The sequence below is a fragment of the Agelaius phoeniceus genome, chromosome 7, assembly GCF_051311805.1.
Source record: "Agelaius phoeniceus isolate bAgePho1 chromosome 7, bAgePho1.hap1, whole genome shotgun sequence".
Lineage (NCBI taxonomy): Eukaryota > Metazoa > Chordata > Aves > Passeriformes > Icteridae > Agelaius > Agelaius phoeniceus.
This window is the reverse complement of record NC_135271.1, coordinates 31,277,078-31,295,547: the sequence shown is the minus strand read 5'-3', so window position 1 is coordinate 31,295,547 and position 18,470 is coordinate 31,277,078. Positions and strand designations below refer to the sequence as shown.

The following is an 18,470-nucleotide window of genomic DNA, read 5'->3' as shown; positions in this document are numbered from 1 at the left end:
AAGCAGGAGGAGTTGTAAAACGTGTAGAGTGGGATGGCCTTTTCCATGTCTCCTGGTGTATTTTTTACACTTTTTAAACCTACTGGAAGGATGAATGATAGATGCGATTAATTCCAATTCACTTGAAAGAAGAGGGCATGTTTGCTGCACATCTTGTTGTCTCCTCTTGTTCTCTCATCATTTCTGTCAGTTGTTACATGAATGATCTTTAGAACTTGTGTTTAGCCTGTGGAATGGACATAAAGACCTGTCAGACTACCCTTTCCAATATATTTTCTTCTGAGGAAACAAACCTAACGTAAATGTCATCTGTGGTATGAGCAACTGTAGCAGATGGAGCAGAGAATTAATGGTTCTGAGAGGCCAGCCAGGAGAGATGATAAGTACAGTAGATATAGTACATAATTCAGAAAACTTCCTGTGATTAAAAATGAATTCAAGGAAAAAAGAGTGTATCTTCGAAAGTCAAGAGTATTTAAAAATCACTATATCTTTTTTAGTTTTGGAAAATTGTTGAAAATCATTTGCAACTATATTAATGAGGAATATTCCCCACTAGTTAAATTAAAAGGATATTTTTCAGCTGTTGATCTTGATTGTTTTGTAATGAACATTTTATACACACCAAAAGGTAGGGATATTGCTTATAAGCTATATCTAGTATGATGCTTCATGGTTTGTGGTGAAACACTGTCTTAGTGAAGAATGATTATAAAACTAAACTGATTGCTGTATTGAACACCATGTGTATTGTCATTAAATGAGGAGGAAGGACTGGTATTAGATTAAGTGACTTGAATTTAACAACTCCTAAGATGTAGGAAAGTGATGTTAGTGCAACTCCCTTGCTGATATGTTTGTTTTATAGCTCCAGAAGTAATTTATATGCTGGCAGAAGGTGTGGAGGCTCTGCAGAAGTCAGCTAATGATAAATTAAAGAAATATGTTGGTGATTGATATAAGACTTAAGTTGCTTCTCACTAGGGATAGTTTGACCTCTTTCCAGTTTCAAGAGTGAAGGACTATGGTGCCTGATTGTAATAATAGATATTGTAATACAGAGAAACTAACTGATTTATTAGCTGGGCAAAAGGTGGTAATATGGTGATTTCTGATGGCTTAAGGTTGCTCAGCTGGGAACTTCACAGAATTCAGCAGCATTCACAAGAAAATGTGTTTGGTTTCATGTTCCCTCATAGCAACAGATTGGCTGCTGTGAAAAGAGCACCTGTTGACCAATCTGCCAAAAGGCCTTTGGAATAGAAAATTCATCTGCTGTCTGAGCTGGAAAGTGAGTGAGCTCTTTGTGACAGGCTGAAAGACTGAGTATGAAATATATACGAGCAACACCTGAGAATGCAATTTTGTGTACTTGTTAAATCAGATAAAGTGCTTTCCCCATAAAAAGTTGTGGTGAAGAATCCACGCCCTACTTCCCCCTGCTTAAATTAGGGTGATTTTTCCACATGTAAAAATTCTGTGTCCAGGGGCACAACTTTTGATCTCTGATTAGTTCCACAAGAACTGAAATGGAAAAACCAGCATTTTAGGCTTCATGGTTATACTGTGGACAAGAAGGCTGCAATGATTCCATATCCTCAAGGTATGGTTTTTGATAAAACTGTCTTAAAGTTTTGTTGCATTTGCCTCCCCATGCTGTGGTGTAGCTTGTATTCTTTATTTAATCTGATTTTTATGATCTTAATGGTACATCTGGAAAGATGTAGAAAATATAGTGGTAGCTTGAAGTTTTAATGGTGAAAAACTACTGTAAGTTTTGGGTGATGCACGTATATAAACTTTATTTTTCTACCTGAAATATGGAGTCATCTTTCTAAGTAAATTTTAAATGTATCTAGTACTGTGTTGTACAGGAAAAGGAAATTATTAGGAGTGGTTCAGGAGACATTCAGAATTAAACGAAGGAAAGATCTTTGCTAGTCCTTTACAGACAGAAGTGAGAAGGCTGTATTCCTCCTTGTTAAAGTCTTGATGACAAATGAGTATGAATATTTCATGAGGCAGAAGAATACTTTGTTAGCATTCAAACTTGATATTACTCTTGTATGAATTCCAGAGACGTAAAAATCAGAATAATTTTATCATTTCTGGCAAAGACTAATTTTGTTAAATAATACATACTGAATTGCCAGGATTCTATAGGAGCTGTCTATTTAATAGAAGAAAGAAAATTATTAAATTTGAAATTAAGTTTTAGTAAAGATAATTTTTTTAAAAGCTATCTCTGAAATAAAGTTCTACTTTACAGTGTGGTTTTTGTGTAATTAAATATTGGTTGTCGAAATTATTATTTAACTAAGAACAGAATGTTCTTATGGCCTCAAATGCTTGCTTATTCTGTGTGAAGGAGGAAAAGAAAAAAATACAAAAAGGAGTTGGCTTGCTTTAAAATATTTGCATAACAAATTCCGGACTACATTCCTTTTTATTTCAACAAATGTTTTCTATAGAAACAGTGTTACCATGAGGAATGGACAATAAACATTTGTTTAAGAGTCTGTGAACCCTAACAGTTATAACCAGATAATGCTGTAGCATGTGCACCTTCATTTGTCTCCTTTTTTAGAAGATGAAAATAGTAATCACGAGAAAAATGTGTCTGGCTCATGTGTTAATCAGGCTCTTTGGTCTCACTGGTTTTGTGTCTTGATACCCAGTCAGGGATCTGTAGATCTGCGGGACTCACTACAGAGAGAGAAAAGTGTGCAAGCTTTTGCATGCTCTGAGGGAGGCTAGCAGGAAAAAGGCTTGAGTAAAGTACCAGGGGGCACTCTGCAGTGTGGGCTGGGCTGCCCTGGGAGGGCGCATGAGCCAGGAGCCATGGCTGCCAGTGGCCACACTTAGCTGGGGCATCCTGTAGGGACCACAGGCAGGCATGGGGTCAGGGATGGCAGCCAGTCAGCTGACAGGGCAGTGACAGGCAGGCCTGTGTGGAGGAGCAAGGCAGACTCCAGGTCTGTTGGGAAGATCAAGTCCATGGGTTAGTGCCTGGGTCTGGATGAATGGGGTACATGCTTGGGCAGAGACATGGCTGGCTGTAGGATAGCCTGGACAGTGACCAAGGACAATAGCCTCTGGTTAAATGCAGCTTCCATGAGAAGTAAATGCCCTGACCCTGCAAGCTTTTGCAAAATAGCTGGGCATTATTCTGGGTTCATTGTTGTAGTTGATAAACTACATGCAGTTCTACATGCAGCTCTTTGCTTCAGTCAGAGCTCACGTGCCTGTCTGCTGCAGGTCTGTTTTCTCCTAATGTTTTGAATTCATGAACACCTTCGTTATGTCAAAGTACAGCCCACTCAAGACTGGAGTCCTTCTGGCTGACTTCAGTTGCTAACACAATCTAATAGCCTTGTCAAGGATTAATTCTGGATTTTGCAGTATTTTCCTTAAGTTTTCTACCAGTGACCTATTTAAATTTAAAATTTGCATGATCATCTCTTCATCTTTTGACAGTCACATTCTTTAAATGTTTTCTTTGTACATGTAGTGAAACTCAAATCTGTAATGGATTTTGTTTTTATGTGGAGTACCATATGGCTTCTGATTTTGTGACTGTGCACTGTACTTCCTTTCTGCATCTGAATTAGCAAATACATCCACTGCTTTAGAATCTGTCATCTGAAAGATTTTTTCTTTCTTTTTCACTGACAATCAGTAATTGAAGGTACAGAATGAACTGTGGCTTACATCTCCTCATTTTTTCTCCTACTTTTTTTATTCCTGGAATCTAGGAGGCCTGTGAATAATTTCTGAAATAACTGTAGATTTGAGGTCCTTGAAAGAGTTATTGTTCAGAGAACAAGTCCAGCAGAATGTAGCTTTCCCTAACCTGTCTCTGTCAGATGGGTTGGTTTTTTCTCCCTAAAGCTAAGACACAAATTTGCAGTTTCAAAATCATGATTCATTTGTGGCTGACCTTTCTCAGTAGTGATGAGAGCAAAGCAGCATGGGTAGTCTGGAATGTTGTTCCCTAATGTTTGCAGTAGTACCTTTGCTTTGTTACAGCATCCTTCAAAAATAGGATTGCATGCTAAACCACTGACTTCAGCAAATTCATTATTATCACATGCAGCTTCTGTTAAGACTTGTTTAACTATGGGACACATCTTGATTCTGTTTATGTGTGTACACAAATGTGTAAAAAGTAAATGTTACCATTTAGAGAGGGTTTTTTTTCCCTTGAGGTTTAGCCATTTTCCAGCTAATGTTATCCTTCACAATGGACTAATAGATTGTAAGAATTTGAGCCAAATGAGAATAATAAAAAAGCCAAATGAGACTTTTCACATGAGACCTAAAGCAGTCAACTTCTCCAGAAGGTGAAAAGCAATTATTTGATGGACAAACAGATTACTGCCTTCTTAGATAAATGATTGTAGTGTGTGCTTTAGAAAGTGCAGACATAGACATAGGTGAATTGCCCAAGAGGCAGGGATGGATTATGATGGGGGATATGACTCTGAATGGATGCAGACTTTTTTTTTTTTTCCTTCCAATTTTCTATTCTCTTTTGACTTTACAAACCTTGCCTTCTCTTACTATGAATGCAGTAAATAAACTCTTTTTCTAGCTGTTTATGTTGACCTGTTTTGGGTGTGGGGTGATATCAGTACAGCCAACTAACTTGAAGGAATTTGTGTCTGTAGACTTGCAGTGTCCATAGGTGGTACTGAACTACTTTCAGGCATCCAGCAACCCAAAATATTTCTTAGATGCTGTAAAGATAGTGGAGTTGCACAGGTCAATGGACAAACCAATAACTCCTTGTCTGAGATATTTCCATTGCTGAAGAGGAACCTCTCTGTAATGCTAGTGAGAAGCCCAGGGGTTGCAAAGGAGTATGGTTAGAGGATATTACCACTCGTTTTACCAATTGGAAGAACAGAGAGACAAGTGAGAATTTTTTTCTGGAATACACACAGAAATATTGATACCTTAGCCCATTGCTGTACCATGCTTTCAGGAGCAGGTTTCTTTCACCTCCTGTTGCTTCACACATAGTGGTTGTCTTCACTAATGTAAAAGTTGAGCAGACTGTAAGGTCCCCATGCCTCTGAGATAACATCCCATTTTAGAATTACTTCAGTTTTCATTAGTGAATTAACTGAACATATAAATATTTAAGACTGTCTTAGGTGTCTATTACTACAGGAAATAAATAATTCATTATAAGAATTACCTTTGTAAAATTGTCAACAAGGATATAAATCAGATATGGCAATTTCCAAAAATGCAGCACAATATATTGTTTTTGCTGAAACACCCTCAAGGGAATATCTTGTTGATGCAAGCATTGTTTTTCTAAGCTGGGTAACAAACCTTCCATTATGTGAGGAGTAGTGATGGGAGAAAGTCCATTTACAGAAATGAGTATGGTAAAAATACATTGACAGTTGGGACAATTCAAGGAATCTATATACAATATGTAATTTCTGTTTGACATTGGGAAGGTTTTTGTGTAAATCTATCAGACTACAAGCATCATTTTGAATGTGGTTTTATTTGCCTTATTTGATATGCTTCTGCTTCTGTAGATTGGTTGAAATAAACTTTGCACCTGCCAAAAGCTAGAGGAAAAAAGAACAAAAGTAAAACAAATAGGAAAAATTAAATTTTGATGACTGAGTGGCATTAAATAAAGGATTGAATACTCAGTGTGACAAATCAATTATCAAACTTTAAACTTCAAGTGGGATGCTGAAATTCAGTGGGAGGTTTTGGTCACACAGTATGTTTGAAGAGGAATGACGTAGCAAGGCAGGGCAGAAGATTAGAGGAAGGGGATTCTTATCAGCCATTTTGAAGGAAAATCAGCCTCTCTTTTCACAAAAAGCCAGCATGCTGCAGAGATCAGGAGAAGGGATTTAGAAAAGAAGAGCAAACGTGTTTCAGAGTAAATGACAGAAGCTTGAAATGAGGGACTGGGAACTCCTGGTTATAGTAAAAAGCTGAAAGAGTTTGAGATGTCAGGAAGCTGAGATTGACAAGTCAAAACAAGATATCTGTTGTTTTTATTGTTTATGTTCCTTGCAATAGCTGAAGGGGTTTTCAGAAACCCTGTGAAGTCTGTGCATATATTTATTTCACTTCACACATATGTTTAAAAATACCCTTGCTGTGGAGCTGAGAGGGTTTCAAGGCATGAGAGAAGAAGCTGCCAGCATGGCTCTGTGGCTAGCTGAGATTGTCTACAAAGTCACATGTCTGATGAGAGTAGCCAAAATGTACCTGCTTGGAGCTTCAAGGGACACTTACAGCAAACCACGGGGCTGCCTCTGCACGGGCACCTGGCAACAGCTGATGAGACTTCTGACAGGGCTGTTGCAGTGGGACATTGCTGTAATGTGTAGAGTTGTAGCTTGGGATGTCTGTGTAGGAGACACCTTTCAATGCAAGGTATTACTGGTGGAAGGTACTAGTTTGTCCAATTTGTAAATAGAACCTGAAGAATCAGATAAATACGATTTCTGCAGTACAGGAGTGAGTTCTAGTCAAGAGTTCTCTGAACTCTTAGGCTTGTATTTGAAATGTAGGCTCTATTTGTAATGCTGTCTTATAAAAGGAGCATCCTCATTGCACAACATCACTCACACTATATAAAGATATCCTTCTTAATTGGATCAAATTGGATCATGTCAGTTTCTGTTTTGCTCATCTTGCTTTTATGGTGCTTCAAACTTTGTTCTTTTAGCAGGTACTCCCTGCATAAACAGTAAGTTAGGAACTAGGGCTGTTTGCAAAGGGTGTCCTTACTAAAGGGGAAATGACCCACTGTCATATGAAGTGATAGAAAATGGCTGAAGGTGAAACATTGTTAAATATGTAATACAGTAGATCCTGTTTCATATTGTCTGTGCAATCTAATCTACTTTTAATCTGCCTTAACTGGTAGTTCAGTGCTGCTTGTGGTGACATACAACTATTTTATCTCTTCTCTTTTTCTGTTTTTTTGAAGGATATCACAAAATGTTTTTCGAGTACTGAAACTTCACAGTACTGAACACAGAGCTGTTACATAAACTGAACAGTATGTATAAAAGAAAACTAAATAGCTGCTAATGAACTGCTGAAGGCTGATTATTCTAGGTCACAGTTACTGTACCCAGTGTGTGATACAGCATTCTTACCCGTCATGTTTTCTCTTTGTAAATTAAGTTAAGGAATTCTCTTAAGTTTCTTCCAGACCATCTGCAGCAACCCAAGAGTTAATCTAGGGGAGAGGCTAGTTTGTTACTTTATTCTGTGTTTAAATTCTATTCTGGAAGTTCATGGACAATTTTGTTGTTATGAAATTGTTTCTCTTCAAGATCTCAGCTCTTGGAGGCATTAATCTCCTTCAAATCCCCTGAATCAGTAGGAATTGAAATTGATTAGTGCTCCTCAGTATGAAACAGCTGACAGGAGCAAGCTCTGAGAATTTTTGCTCCCGTTGGTATTGGCATCTATTGTTTCTCCTGGGGTGCTTGTATCTTTTCACTTAATAGGATAGATGAGTATTTGGGGGATGTGTTTCTGTGTTAGTGGACATCGGGCCTAAATGTCAATTGTGTAGACTTGTGTGATAAAGATAAATCAGATCTTTGTATTGATGACCATATATCAGAATGTGTAGTAAAGTGGACCAAGGTCTAAATTACTCTTCAAATTTATAAGGTCAGACATTGTACTGGATTACTATCTGAGAGAATTGGAAAATTGCAGCAATATTATTTAGTATTCCCATTGTAGAAATGCATAAGCCAGGAAGATAAGAAAAGGTCCACCAGTAGTTATATCAGTATGTTAAGACACTATTCTTCTTGCTTTATCTTAATATTAACAGGTGGTAAGGTCTCTTTTGGGTTCAGATCAGAACAAAAAGAAAAGTTGGTTTTGTAACTCTGTGTAGAATAAAGCATTATTTAATAACATACACAGGTATAACAGCTCTGAGCTGCTTCTGTGTTTATCACTCTCTGTCTTTTTTTATCTGTACCCCCAAAATCCTAACTGATTTTCAAGTTCACTGTGAGCAGCAGTGGGTACTGGCATTGTCCAGCTACCTTTAGACAGTCAAGAATCACAGAATATGCTGAGTTGGAAGGGACCCACAAGGATCATTGTGTCCAGCTCCTGGCCCTCCAGAGCACCATCCCCAAGAGTCACACCATGTGCCTGAGAGCATTGTCCAAATGCTTCTTGTACTCTGTCAAGCTTGGTGCTGTGACCACTTCCATGGGGACCCTGACCACCTGTTGTGAAAGATCTTTTCCTGATGTCCAACCTAAACCTCTCCTGACACATCTTCAGGCCATTCCCTTGGCTCCTGTCCCTGGTGACCAAGAGAAGAGATCAGTGCTGCCCCTCCTCTTCCCCTCACAAGGAAGTTGTAGACCTGTGATGAGGTCTCCCCTCAGTCTCTGTTCTGCAGGCTGAACAGGCCAAGTGACCTCAGCAGCTCATACAGCTCCCCCTCAAGGCCTTCACCATCTTCATTGTGCTTCTTTGGACATTTCTCTGTAGTTTAATACCTTACATTGTGGTGGCTAAAACCTCACACAGAACTGGAGGTGAGGCAACCCCAGAGCAGAGTGAGACAGTCCCTCCCTTGCCCAGCTGGTGATGCTATGCCTGATGCCCACAGGACACACCTGACCCTCCTGGCTGCCAGGGCACTGCTGCCTCACATCCAGCTTGCCAGTGAGCAGGACCCCCAGGTCCCTGTGGCACTGCTCCCCAGCACCTCATTCCCCAGTCTGTACATCCAGGGTTCCCCAACCCCAGGTGCAGAATCCAGCACTTTCCCTTGCTAAACTTTATATGATTGATAATTGCCCAGCCTTCTAATTTGTTGATGCTTCTCTGCAGGGCCTCCCTGACTCTGAGGGAGTCAGCAGCTCTTCCCAGTTTTGTATCATCTGCAAACTTGCTTAGTATCCCAGTCCTGCCTCTTGTCTGGGAAGATGTCAAGCCAATTGCTTTGTGGTTTTGCCTTGGTCTTTGTTACAGAATTCAATGTACATGGCTATAGGCCCAGAAAGCATAACCTAAATAATACATTTATAATTTATTAAACTTAATTCTATAGAGCTTCTTCTGATAACTGCTCCTTGAAGATAGCTGCTGAAATTAGTTTAAAATAATGGATTCTATCTCATATGCCTGTTATTATTTTTGAAGCCTGTTAGAGGAGAGAAATTATGCAAATTGGTGTCACACTAGGCTACTTCACACAAGCTGGTAATGCATAACAACTAGCTCACTGATGAAAATGCTTCATCCTAAGCAAGAAGTCATTGTCAGCACTAAGGGAGATTCTTCATATCATGATTAATAGTTTATTATTTTTCTTATGGATAAAAGAGTATGTCTTCTTATTAAAATCTGCATTAGAATAAAACTGCTGTAAAATAAATACTGGAGAATTATGGTGATGAATTAGGATTGATTACATTATACAATTAAGGTATATTGTGAAACAATAGGAAGATCCCTTCAAAATATTAAGTAGTTATTGCTCACTCTGTGTGAATGACGAAGTGGCTTTAATTCTTCAGCTCCTGCTTGTAAAAGACTTGTTAAATAGATCAAGCTCAGTATCAATTAGTGTCACAACGATCTTTAGCATTAATGAAGTGAAGCTGTTAGGATTGGACCAATTTATTTGTAGCTCCATGAATGCATCTTAAGCTAACAGATACTACACACACTACTGTCGTCTAATACTGGGCATGAAAACCAGTGCATGGAACACAGTTCTGTGCAGCACTGGCTGAAACAAGCTCTCCCTGTGAGGAAGCTGTCTTGGTGCTGAAGAATTCTGATATGCTTAGCAGGACAGAAATCCAATATAAGATAAGCTGGTTTCAGAAAATAGGTCACTAATGTAAGGTTGCAGTTATTTTCTTCCAAAGTTTATCCTACATATGTCTTAGATTTCTTCTTCCTCGTCCATGCACAAAGCTTATCAAACTTTCTGATTAACACTGCAGTGAAGAGCCTGGTTTTGGTCTGTGGGTCGCCATTCTATTGCAGCCCTTCATCCTTCCATTTTAGCACTGACACATGCATTTTGTTTGCCCTGGTAAATTGCTACCAAAGGAGGCAGAGAAAACCTTCTCAGGTATTGATTTTTCATGCATGGGGAGCGTACCTGGTAGCCACCTGATCTGCCATCTGCAGTTTATAACTGAATGGGGTCATGGGATTATAAGCTTTAGTTTAGTGCTGAGTTCACAGCCTGAGATGGAACTGATGTGTTAGATGTTAGTAATTTGTAACTGCTTTAGTGTATTTAGCTTGTTGGAATTCTATTTCAATAGCTAATGTAAATAGCATTTCTGCAATAGGAGCACCAGTGATCAGAATTGATTGTTTGAGCTGTTCTTCTTAACAGGCTTTTAGATATTTGGATCTGGTCTTGGAAAATAATTTCTGCTTAATAATGTTTAATTAATTTAATAATAATGCTAAATTACTAGATACAGGATTTTATTCAGCATTTGGTCCTTGGAGTTGAAGATACGGAACTGATTAATTAGCGTTCAAATAAATGTAATGTATTATAGCTCTGTGTGAATGATCAGGGGCTTTATTTTCAATGGTATTCAAAATTTCAGGTTTTTGTTGATTTCTGTGTTGTGACTCAGCAATGGAGTCAGGAGTTCCTCCTGATCTGACACAGTCCTGCTGAAAAGACTGAAAATGCACACCCAGTCAGAAGATTGCAGGGGAGCTGCTCAGGGCCAAAGCTGTACTTGACCTTTACCTTTATGCATCCTGGATCTGTTTGTTTATGAAACTGGCTGGTCAGGATAATGTATTCACCCCTTACCCTGAGTAGTTTGATTTATATGGACAATACAAAAATGATCAAACGTTATTGGACAAAGGTTGATGTTGCTCTCATAAATATAAGGGTCCAACACGAGTTTACTTACAAACGTTTGTAATGCAGCACATTATTATGCAATGAATCTAAATGAAAACATGTACTGAATTGTCTGGACTAGGCACATATATATTTCCGACCAGGATATTAATGAAGAGTTTTCTGGTTTAGATTCAAAAATTTGAGTTAAGGTTATGATCTTAGAAGCACCTTCACTTCAGAACTGATTTAGGAGTGGTGGTGTGAAATTTTTACCATTTGACTAGGGTGTTCTTTGTTCTCTTTATTCTTAGAGAACTAGGTAACATTTAGATTTCTGTGCCACGATGGTCAGTAGCTACTTTTGTGGTCAGATTATTATGGTTGATATTAGGAATGTGGTTGTGATTCATACTGTGATGAACTGGAAGCAGACAAGACAAGGGAGCAAATAATCACGATGCTTTCATCAGAGCTGGCATCCAGACACAATCCATTGCTCCCAGTTAGCACTCAGCTCTGGCCCTGTGGCTAATACTGCAAGTCTAAAAGCCTGGAGTATCTACTCCATCCATACAAAGGAACCAAAAGAAAAGAAAATAATGAAGATACTCCTGAATTTAAAGGACTTTATGTAGACAAAGAGAATGTATGTAAGCACAGATAATAAAAACTTTAAGTTAGAATATGTGGAGAGAACATGTATTCCCACTTATGTTCTCTCTGTTTCCAATTTGAACACCTAGAGTTGATTTCATGGCTTGTGTATTCAAGTGAGACTTGCTCTGTGAACTGAATTTAGCTGGAGTGTTCTCAGAGATCTACCTTTCATCTATACATAGCAGCAGTTCTGTTCTGGTTGTGTTGTTCTGTGCCTTATGTTTGCCTAGCGAAAATATGTGATCAGCTACAGTATGGTTCTCTTTTTGTTTATAAGTTTTATAGCATCAATAATAGCTTTTGAACATGCTTCTATCCTTCTCCTTCATCTTCTTTCATCATTAACTTTCATCTCAAAAAAACTATCCACAGCACATTCTGCAGTCTCTCTTTCTGGGTCCAACTGAGAACAGTTATAGGATGGTATCTTCATAGATTTTTTTTTTTTTGTATGCTTAATTTCAAGATATTGACATTCTCTTTGTTTTAATGTAGCCAGTGAGAAATAGCAGGAGGAGAGTAGCAGAGGATGCTGTTCTGACTATTGATTTTCTTGTTGGTTCATTAATTGCTCTAACTATTGCTTCTGAGGTAGTTGTCTGTGTGTGACCCCTACTAGCCAACAGAATAGGGTCTGTCATGGCTAGGTGAGGCTGTAGCTAACAATGTCAACTTTAGCTTCTGAATTCTTCTGCCAAGGAGTTACAATTTAGTGTCCTGGGACCAATACTGAGTTCTCTGCAAAGAGTGAAATACCTTACTTTTGAATATGTCATTGTTACTCTTCCACAGTGCGCTTACACGGCATTTACTGAAGCCAGCTGTTTCATGAGAGAGACAAGAGGGCAAAGACAAATGGCACATTGCAGAGAGGAGCCCTGTCCATGCATTATTTGTGTGGAAGCAGTATTTTCACTACTTTCACTAGTATTGGCTGGTGTTGCTATCATGTCCCTCCCAGCTATAAGAGAACTCAAGACTGTCTAGTACTGTGTATTATGATTGTTAGAAAGCACCAGGCTGAAGTGAGACTCTTACTAATTCTAAAATCTCTATAGATAATGTCTCTTGCTGTAAGTAGAAGAGGGTGCATTTTGGAATGCAGAAGGGATTCACTGTTGTGTGTAGGATTTGAGTGAAGTGGTAGTGAAAATAGAACAATAATTGTAAAGCTGTTTCTCTGGCTTGTGAGTCCCTTTTCTTCCTGTAATTTTTGAGGAAGAGAGCTGTGATAATAAATTTGCAAGGAGAAGTTGCTGATTTTATTCCAGTTGTAATTATTTCATTAACAATATCTGCATGTTGAATATAGAGTTTGGAATTTTTTGTTTTGCTTTCACAGCCTAGGCGCGAGTATCACAGTAGAACTTCTGGGACACCACGTATTTTTCTAGATGGCTTTTCTGAGGCTGTTTAGAGCCATGGAATATAGTTGAAAGGCTGTGGTTCACAGATAGAAAAGTGATTTGTGCACTGTCTGTAATCTGTACTTTTTTTTATGATATCTTATATCTTATATGATGTACATAATACATGTAGTCTCTTTATCATGGGGATGCCGTTAAGGGATGATAATATCCAGTCATTGATTCTAATGTTGATCTTCAGGAGAATATTTTATTTAAAAGTAGAAAAATGTTGCTTGCACATTTTCCTGACTGCCATTTAAGTTAGTCTGTCATGCCTGGTCTGATTTAATTTGTTCTGACAGTAGAGGTTTACAAAATAGAAGTCAGGTGTTATGAGAGAATCATGAAATTTACTTGGATGGAGAATATCTCTTTTCATGGATAAAAGAAAGAAATGGTGTCAGTGGCTGAAGCCTATTAATAAATATTTGTCTAATCCTATTGTTTGTCTTGGTTGGTCAGCTTTTTCAAGATTTAAGTTACTATCTCTTAGAAGAAAAAATCATGCTCTTTGTCTCTCAGAGCAGCTTGAGTAGACTCCATCAGGTTGGCCTTTTGCTCTCATTCTGTCTTTACCCAAGTGTGCAAAACAGGGTAGAGCACTAGGGGTTTGTTGATGGCATGTAGTCCTGCCTCAAATTGCATAAACATGTGCAGTCCCAAATAGCTTTGTGTAGCATGTTCCCTAGCCAGTAGAGTTAATTGCCAAAGTGTAGTTTTTCAGCATCTGGTGTTGTCTATTTTGCTTGCCTAGAAGAAACAAATTTAACTACTGAGAAGTTTTCTATAACTGATGGCAGAAATATTTGTAATTGGTAGGTCTCTAATATGTTGAGGCTTCTTCTGGGGAGGGTACTGCTGAGTTTTTTACAGCTAGAAGCCAATCTTTGTACATCATTTCAAAGCCCAGTGCTATGTAAGGGGAGTAAAAGGAGAAGTTTTTTCATAAATTTCAGGTGCAATATTTTAGTGTTTAGGTCTTCTGAATGTGTGGTTGTTGCAGAAGTGGTTGGGTTCATACATAACTTTTCACTGTATAAATAAAAAGTGAATGGCAGTCTTTGTTAAAACAAGGATGTTTTAATTTCTGAAGCTTAACAAATCAGGAAATAGAAAAAGAAAAGCACAAACTTACTTCACAACTTCAGCCATTCCCAATAATGTTTACATTTTGTGGTGGTTTCAGGTTTTTTAAATCCAGATTTTACATTATTGAAGATATAGCAGATACGGTTCTTTTGCTTTTTCGTACTGTAAAATAATGACTTCTGTTGTAGGAATGCAATGATGTCTTAGATGCAAAAGTTACTTTTACTGATGACAGGTGTAGAGCCTTATTTAGATAGATATTACTTGATTTCAAGAGGAGCTTGTTTTGGTTTAAGCAGGCTTATGGTACAAATTTCACATCTCTGATTCCAAGTAATGCATAAATATGCCATCTGTAAATGCTGCCATGTTACCACAATGCACTAAGTGCTCACAAAAATTTTTCTTCAGTCATCCATCATGATTCCATCTGTAAAAATGTTGCATTAGATTTTATTTTGCCAACATTTTCTTCTGGTACAAAGAAATGTTAATGTAAATGAAATGTTTGTAAATGAAATTAAATATTTGGATCTACCATCTTAAGGGTTATAATTTTCAGAACAAGAGCATGCAATGACATCAGATTTTTTCTTTTTTTAAGGAAAGATGTATTTATCCACAACAATTGCTTTGAGGGACACATCATAATATTGTGTTGGTACAAAGAGTGCCATGCATAATTTTCTGGCAAATCTCTGTGATAGGGTAGTTCTTATAGTTACAGAGATCTTATTTTCAATCTGTCTTTGTTTTCCTTGTAAGGTTGTATCAAAGCTATTTCCAGTCTATTCTCTTCTCTTTCTTTGCACATGAATGTCTTTAGCATTTTACTTAAAGCATTAAAACCATGTGTTCAATACCTTGTTGTGTTGCTTTTTTTTGTGAGACACAACTGTTCCCATCTTTATGTTCTCCACCACACCCACCCTGTAAGCAAACCTTGTTTTTGAGGTTGGCTTATCAGGAACTCTCTATCTGTAGCTGCAGTTTCAATGCATGTAGTACAGTCTGTTCACTGATTTCAGAGAAGTCTTTCAGCTCACCTCCTTCTCTGTTTATGTGTTCAGAATACTGTTCTTTATTTGCAGCATTGGATCAAGTATTGAGGAACTGTCCTAATAACTTGCACTATTATAGCAGATAAATTATAATGATTCTGGCTTTTTTTTTTTTAAACTTACTCCCTTTTTTTCTTCTCTTTTTTTGGCCTTCTTTTGGTGAAGAGACCAAAGCAGTTTCATACATTATTTGGCATCAGCTTTGGTGCAAATACAGGTTTACCAAGGAGGGAAGTAGAGGTTTTCTCTGGTTATCACTGATGCTAGAAATGGTGAAGAGGTAAGATAGCAAGTTTTAAAAATTATTTCAGGCAGATCTGCAGCTATCAGGTGTGCTTAGAAAGAAATGGCTCAAACCTTAAAGTGTAAGTGTATGTTTGAGGGGCTTGTTGGTCCATCTCCAAAGATTGGGAACTTTTGCAGCCAGTGATGGTGTTGCCTTCAGTTGCCTTTGTCACTGTCACACTCATGATCGGACACACTTGGACTTTCTATCTCCTGGTTAAGCACGCAAATAGCTAATATACCTACTGACAGCCACCAAATGGGCAAAAAATTTTCTTTCTCAGAGAAGCCATCAACCAGTGAGCTTCTCTAATAATGATTAATATGGGAAAGTTAAGTTAATACCATCTTAAATTTAATCTTTCCTTTCTATTATTCCAGTTCGGGGACAAGATGAACTACTATTACTTTACATGAAATCCTAAAATGGTACTGTCATTTTCATAATTTCCAGAACTTACCATATATGTAATTCCAGGGTGAAAAGGCACCCTTTGCAGTGGTCCATTCAGGAGTATCTGGGGAAACAAGTCCCCTCACCGGAAGATCTTGTGAGGTGTTTAGCCAGTGTAACAGACCATAGCACTCTCTGACATACAGAGAGCCAAGTGCAGTTGTTGAGAGACAGCCCAACAGTGATAGAATACCCCCATGATGTACCTGTTGCTCATTTACAAGTTGGCTTGTACTTTGATACCAACCAGCCAAGTCTTAACTTTTGTTAGCTGTATGTAGCCCTGTTTTATATATATCAGATATTATGAGGCTGTACCTCATGTACTGAATGCCTGTCTGGCAATCTCCAGGGGGCATTACACAAATTTATGGAAAAACCCTGACATGGCTTTTTAAAACCAGAAATAGGACCTCATTTAATGAGCTGTGTTAATTCATTTGTGTAAAATGTCCATTGAAAGGTGTGCAGTAGAGGGCAGGGTAGATTTTGTCAGAAGTTGTTAAAATGTGTTTAGAATGGTGCTGCGTATGGGACAATGTTTGAAGCAAATTATACACTAAGGAAAGAGAAGCAGTCTCCAGTGTTTTCTTTCCATTGAGTGATCTTACATTTCTGTCTGGTTTTCATTTGTGATTCTATCTGTATTTCTTCTTAAATTAGGTCAATATTTGATTTCTTTATCATAAGATTTAGTACCAAGTTACTTAGGGCTTCCCACTGTATGTATGTCTGCTTTATTTTCCAGGAAGCCATTGTATGGATTGTTTCAATATAATTCCAGTATGATTGGACTAGAATCATTAGCTGATCCCTCAGATACCTGGGAAATTATAGAGACTATTGGGAAAGGCACTTATGGTAAAGTCTATAAGGTTGCTAATAAGAAAGATGGAAGCTTGGCAGCAGTAAAGATTCTGGATCCTGTCAGTGTAAGTAAAAAATGTTAAACTGTAACTTCAATGTTAATTTAAAGGAATTCTTAAACTTGAAATGTAAATCAAATGTGTAACATATTGAGAACATCCAGAAGGGAACAGTTTTACAGAATGCATTTACAGAAGGAGTTTAGTACCAGCAACTGAATGGCAACTTAGAATTTCATCATCTTATCTGAGGACAGCATTTGCCTGGTTTCTGTTTTAGATCCATGTAATTCTTCTGCTACAAATTTAGTTATCTTTGCTTGGAGCATGCAAATCATGAGGAATGCCACAGAGGCATTCCTCATAGGGCCCACTGTAGCAGGGAAAATACAAGATGCAGTTAATCCTAATGTTCTTGTTTTATTCTGTGTACTCCCTAAGAGAATTAATTTTCACATCATAGAAACATTGTGAACTTTATGATATTTTACAGTTACCTTTTATAAGCAGATAATAGTGTGAGGCAATAATTAAGACAAAAAGAGAAGCGCACATCCCAGATCCTCAGAGGTAGTTCTGTGCCAGCTCTGGTTTTAGTGGGTATTAAATGCCTAGCTTCCCATGAGAACCAAGGCCCTAGTTTTCAATGGAAAATTTAACTGACAGCTGTTAGGTTGGATCAAGCTGGAGTTTGATCATGATAGCTGGGCTAAAATATTTACTAAAAAATGTTATGTTTCTGTCATCAATCACGACTGAAATTTATTGTGGTTTTCTCTTGTATGGATCTGAGGAAGGTACAGGCTTAAATTTTCTAATAGCTAAGTCTGTGCAGAAATGAGGGAAGTTTGAGCACTTAAGCACTGTTCTGAGTTGTGGCCTGTGTGCTGGTATAAACATTATTTTGTGACTGTCACAGAATTCTTTCATTAACAAGTACCTAGTAACCTTTTCTTATTTCATGGGTGGTTGTTTTGTGTCTCTTTGATTGTTTCTGGTGTATGTCATTCATCATGAGACATATTTGGTTTTATTGATGGCCCCTTTGAGGCTTAGTGAAATGGTTCTCTGTTTAGTCCTATCTGATGACCATAGAAAAAGGAATAAATCAACGGTTCATGTATTTAAGTTTAGCTCACATGTTAAAAACATGCATGATTAAAAATAGGTTAAAAGTCATACATGTGTAAATTTCTTACACAACTGAGCAGAGTTAATTATAATTTTTAATTTTCTTATTAGGTACATTATGTACAGAAAGAATTCTTGAAGAACAACTGCTTGATTTACACAGGCTTTACTTTTTTTATATATAAGAGCACAATTGTCACAATTCTGTATGCATTACATGTCCAGTATAGTGTACTTTTAGCTGCATTAAAGTAAAACTATTTAAAAGTACAAACTACGAAAAATTAGTTCATTTTCTCCATGACAGTTTGTTCTTGCTTTATTTGGAGTCACTGTCTTTATATGTTCTGTATGTTTGTGTTTTTTATTTAGGATGTAGATGAAGAAATTGAAGCTGAATATAATATTTTGCAAGTTCTTCCCAATCATCCTAATGTTGTTAGATTTTATGGAATGTTTTACAAAGCAGATCAATATGTGGGAGGACAGCTCTGGCTAGTACTTGAGGTAAAAGCATTTTGACAATATTACATCTTACCTTAGCATATGTGGTTGGATTTTTGTTTGTTATTGCTAAAAGAGTCACAGGCTTTCATGATTTTCTGATAGGATGATGTGTCCTAGCCTACTGTTGAAAATCAC

At 37.6% G+C, this 18,470-nt stretch overlaps 1 protein-coding gene across 5 annotated transcripts in view; it reads left to right on the top strand.

Annotated features, from left to right (window-relative positions):
- MYO3B (myosin IIIB) overlaps positions 1-18,470 on the top strand; it is a 211,785-nt gene that overhangs the window by 9,243 nt on the left and 184,072 nt on the right. For all 5 annotated transcript variants that reach the window (XM_077181419.1, XM_077181420.1, XM_077181421.1 and 2 more), the window contains 2 exons: positions 16,580-16,763; positions 18,201-18,335. In XM_077181419.1, coding sequence (XP_077037534.1) covers positions 16,580-16,763; positions 18,201-18,335 — 319 coding nt within the window. The remainder of the gene's footprint in view (positions 1-16,579; positions 16,764-18,200; positions 18,336-18,470) is intronic.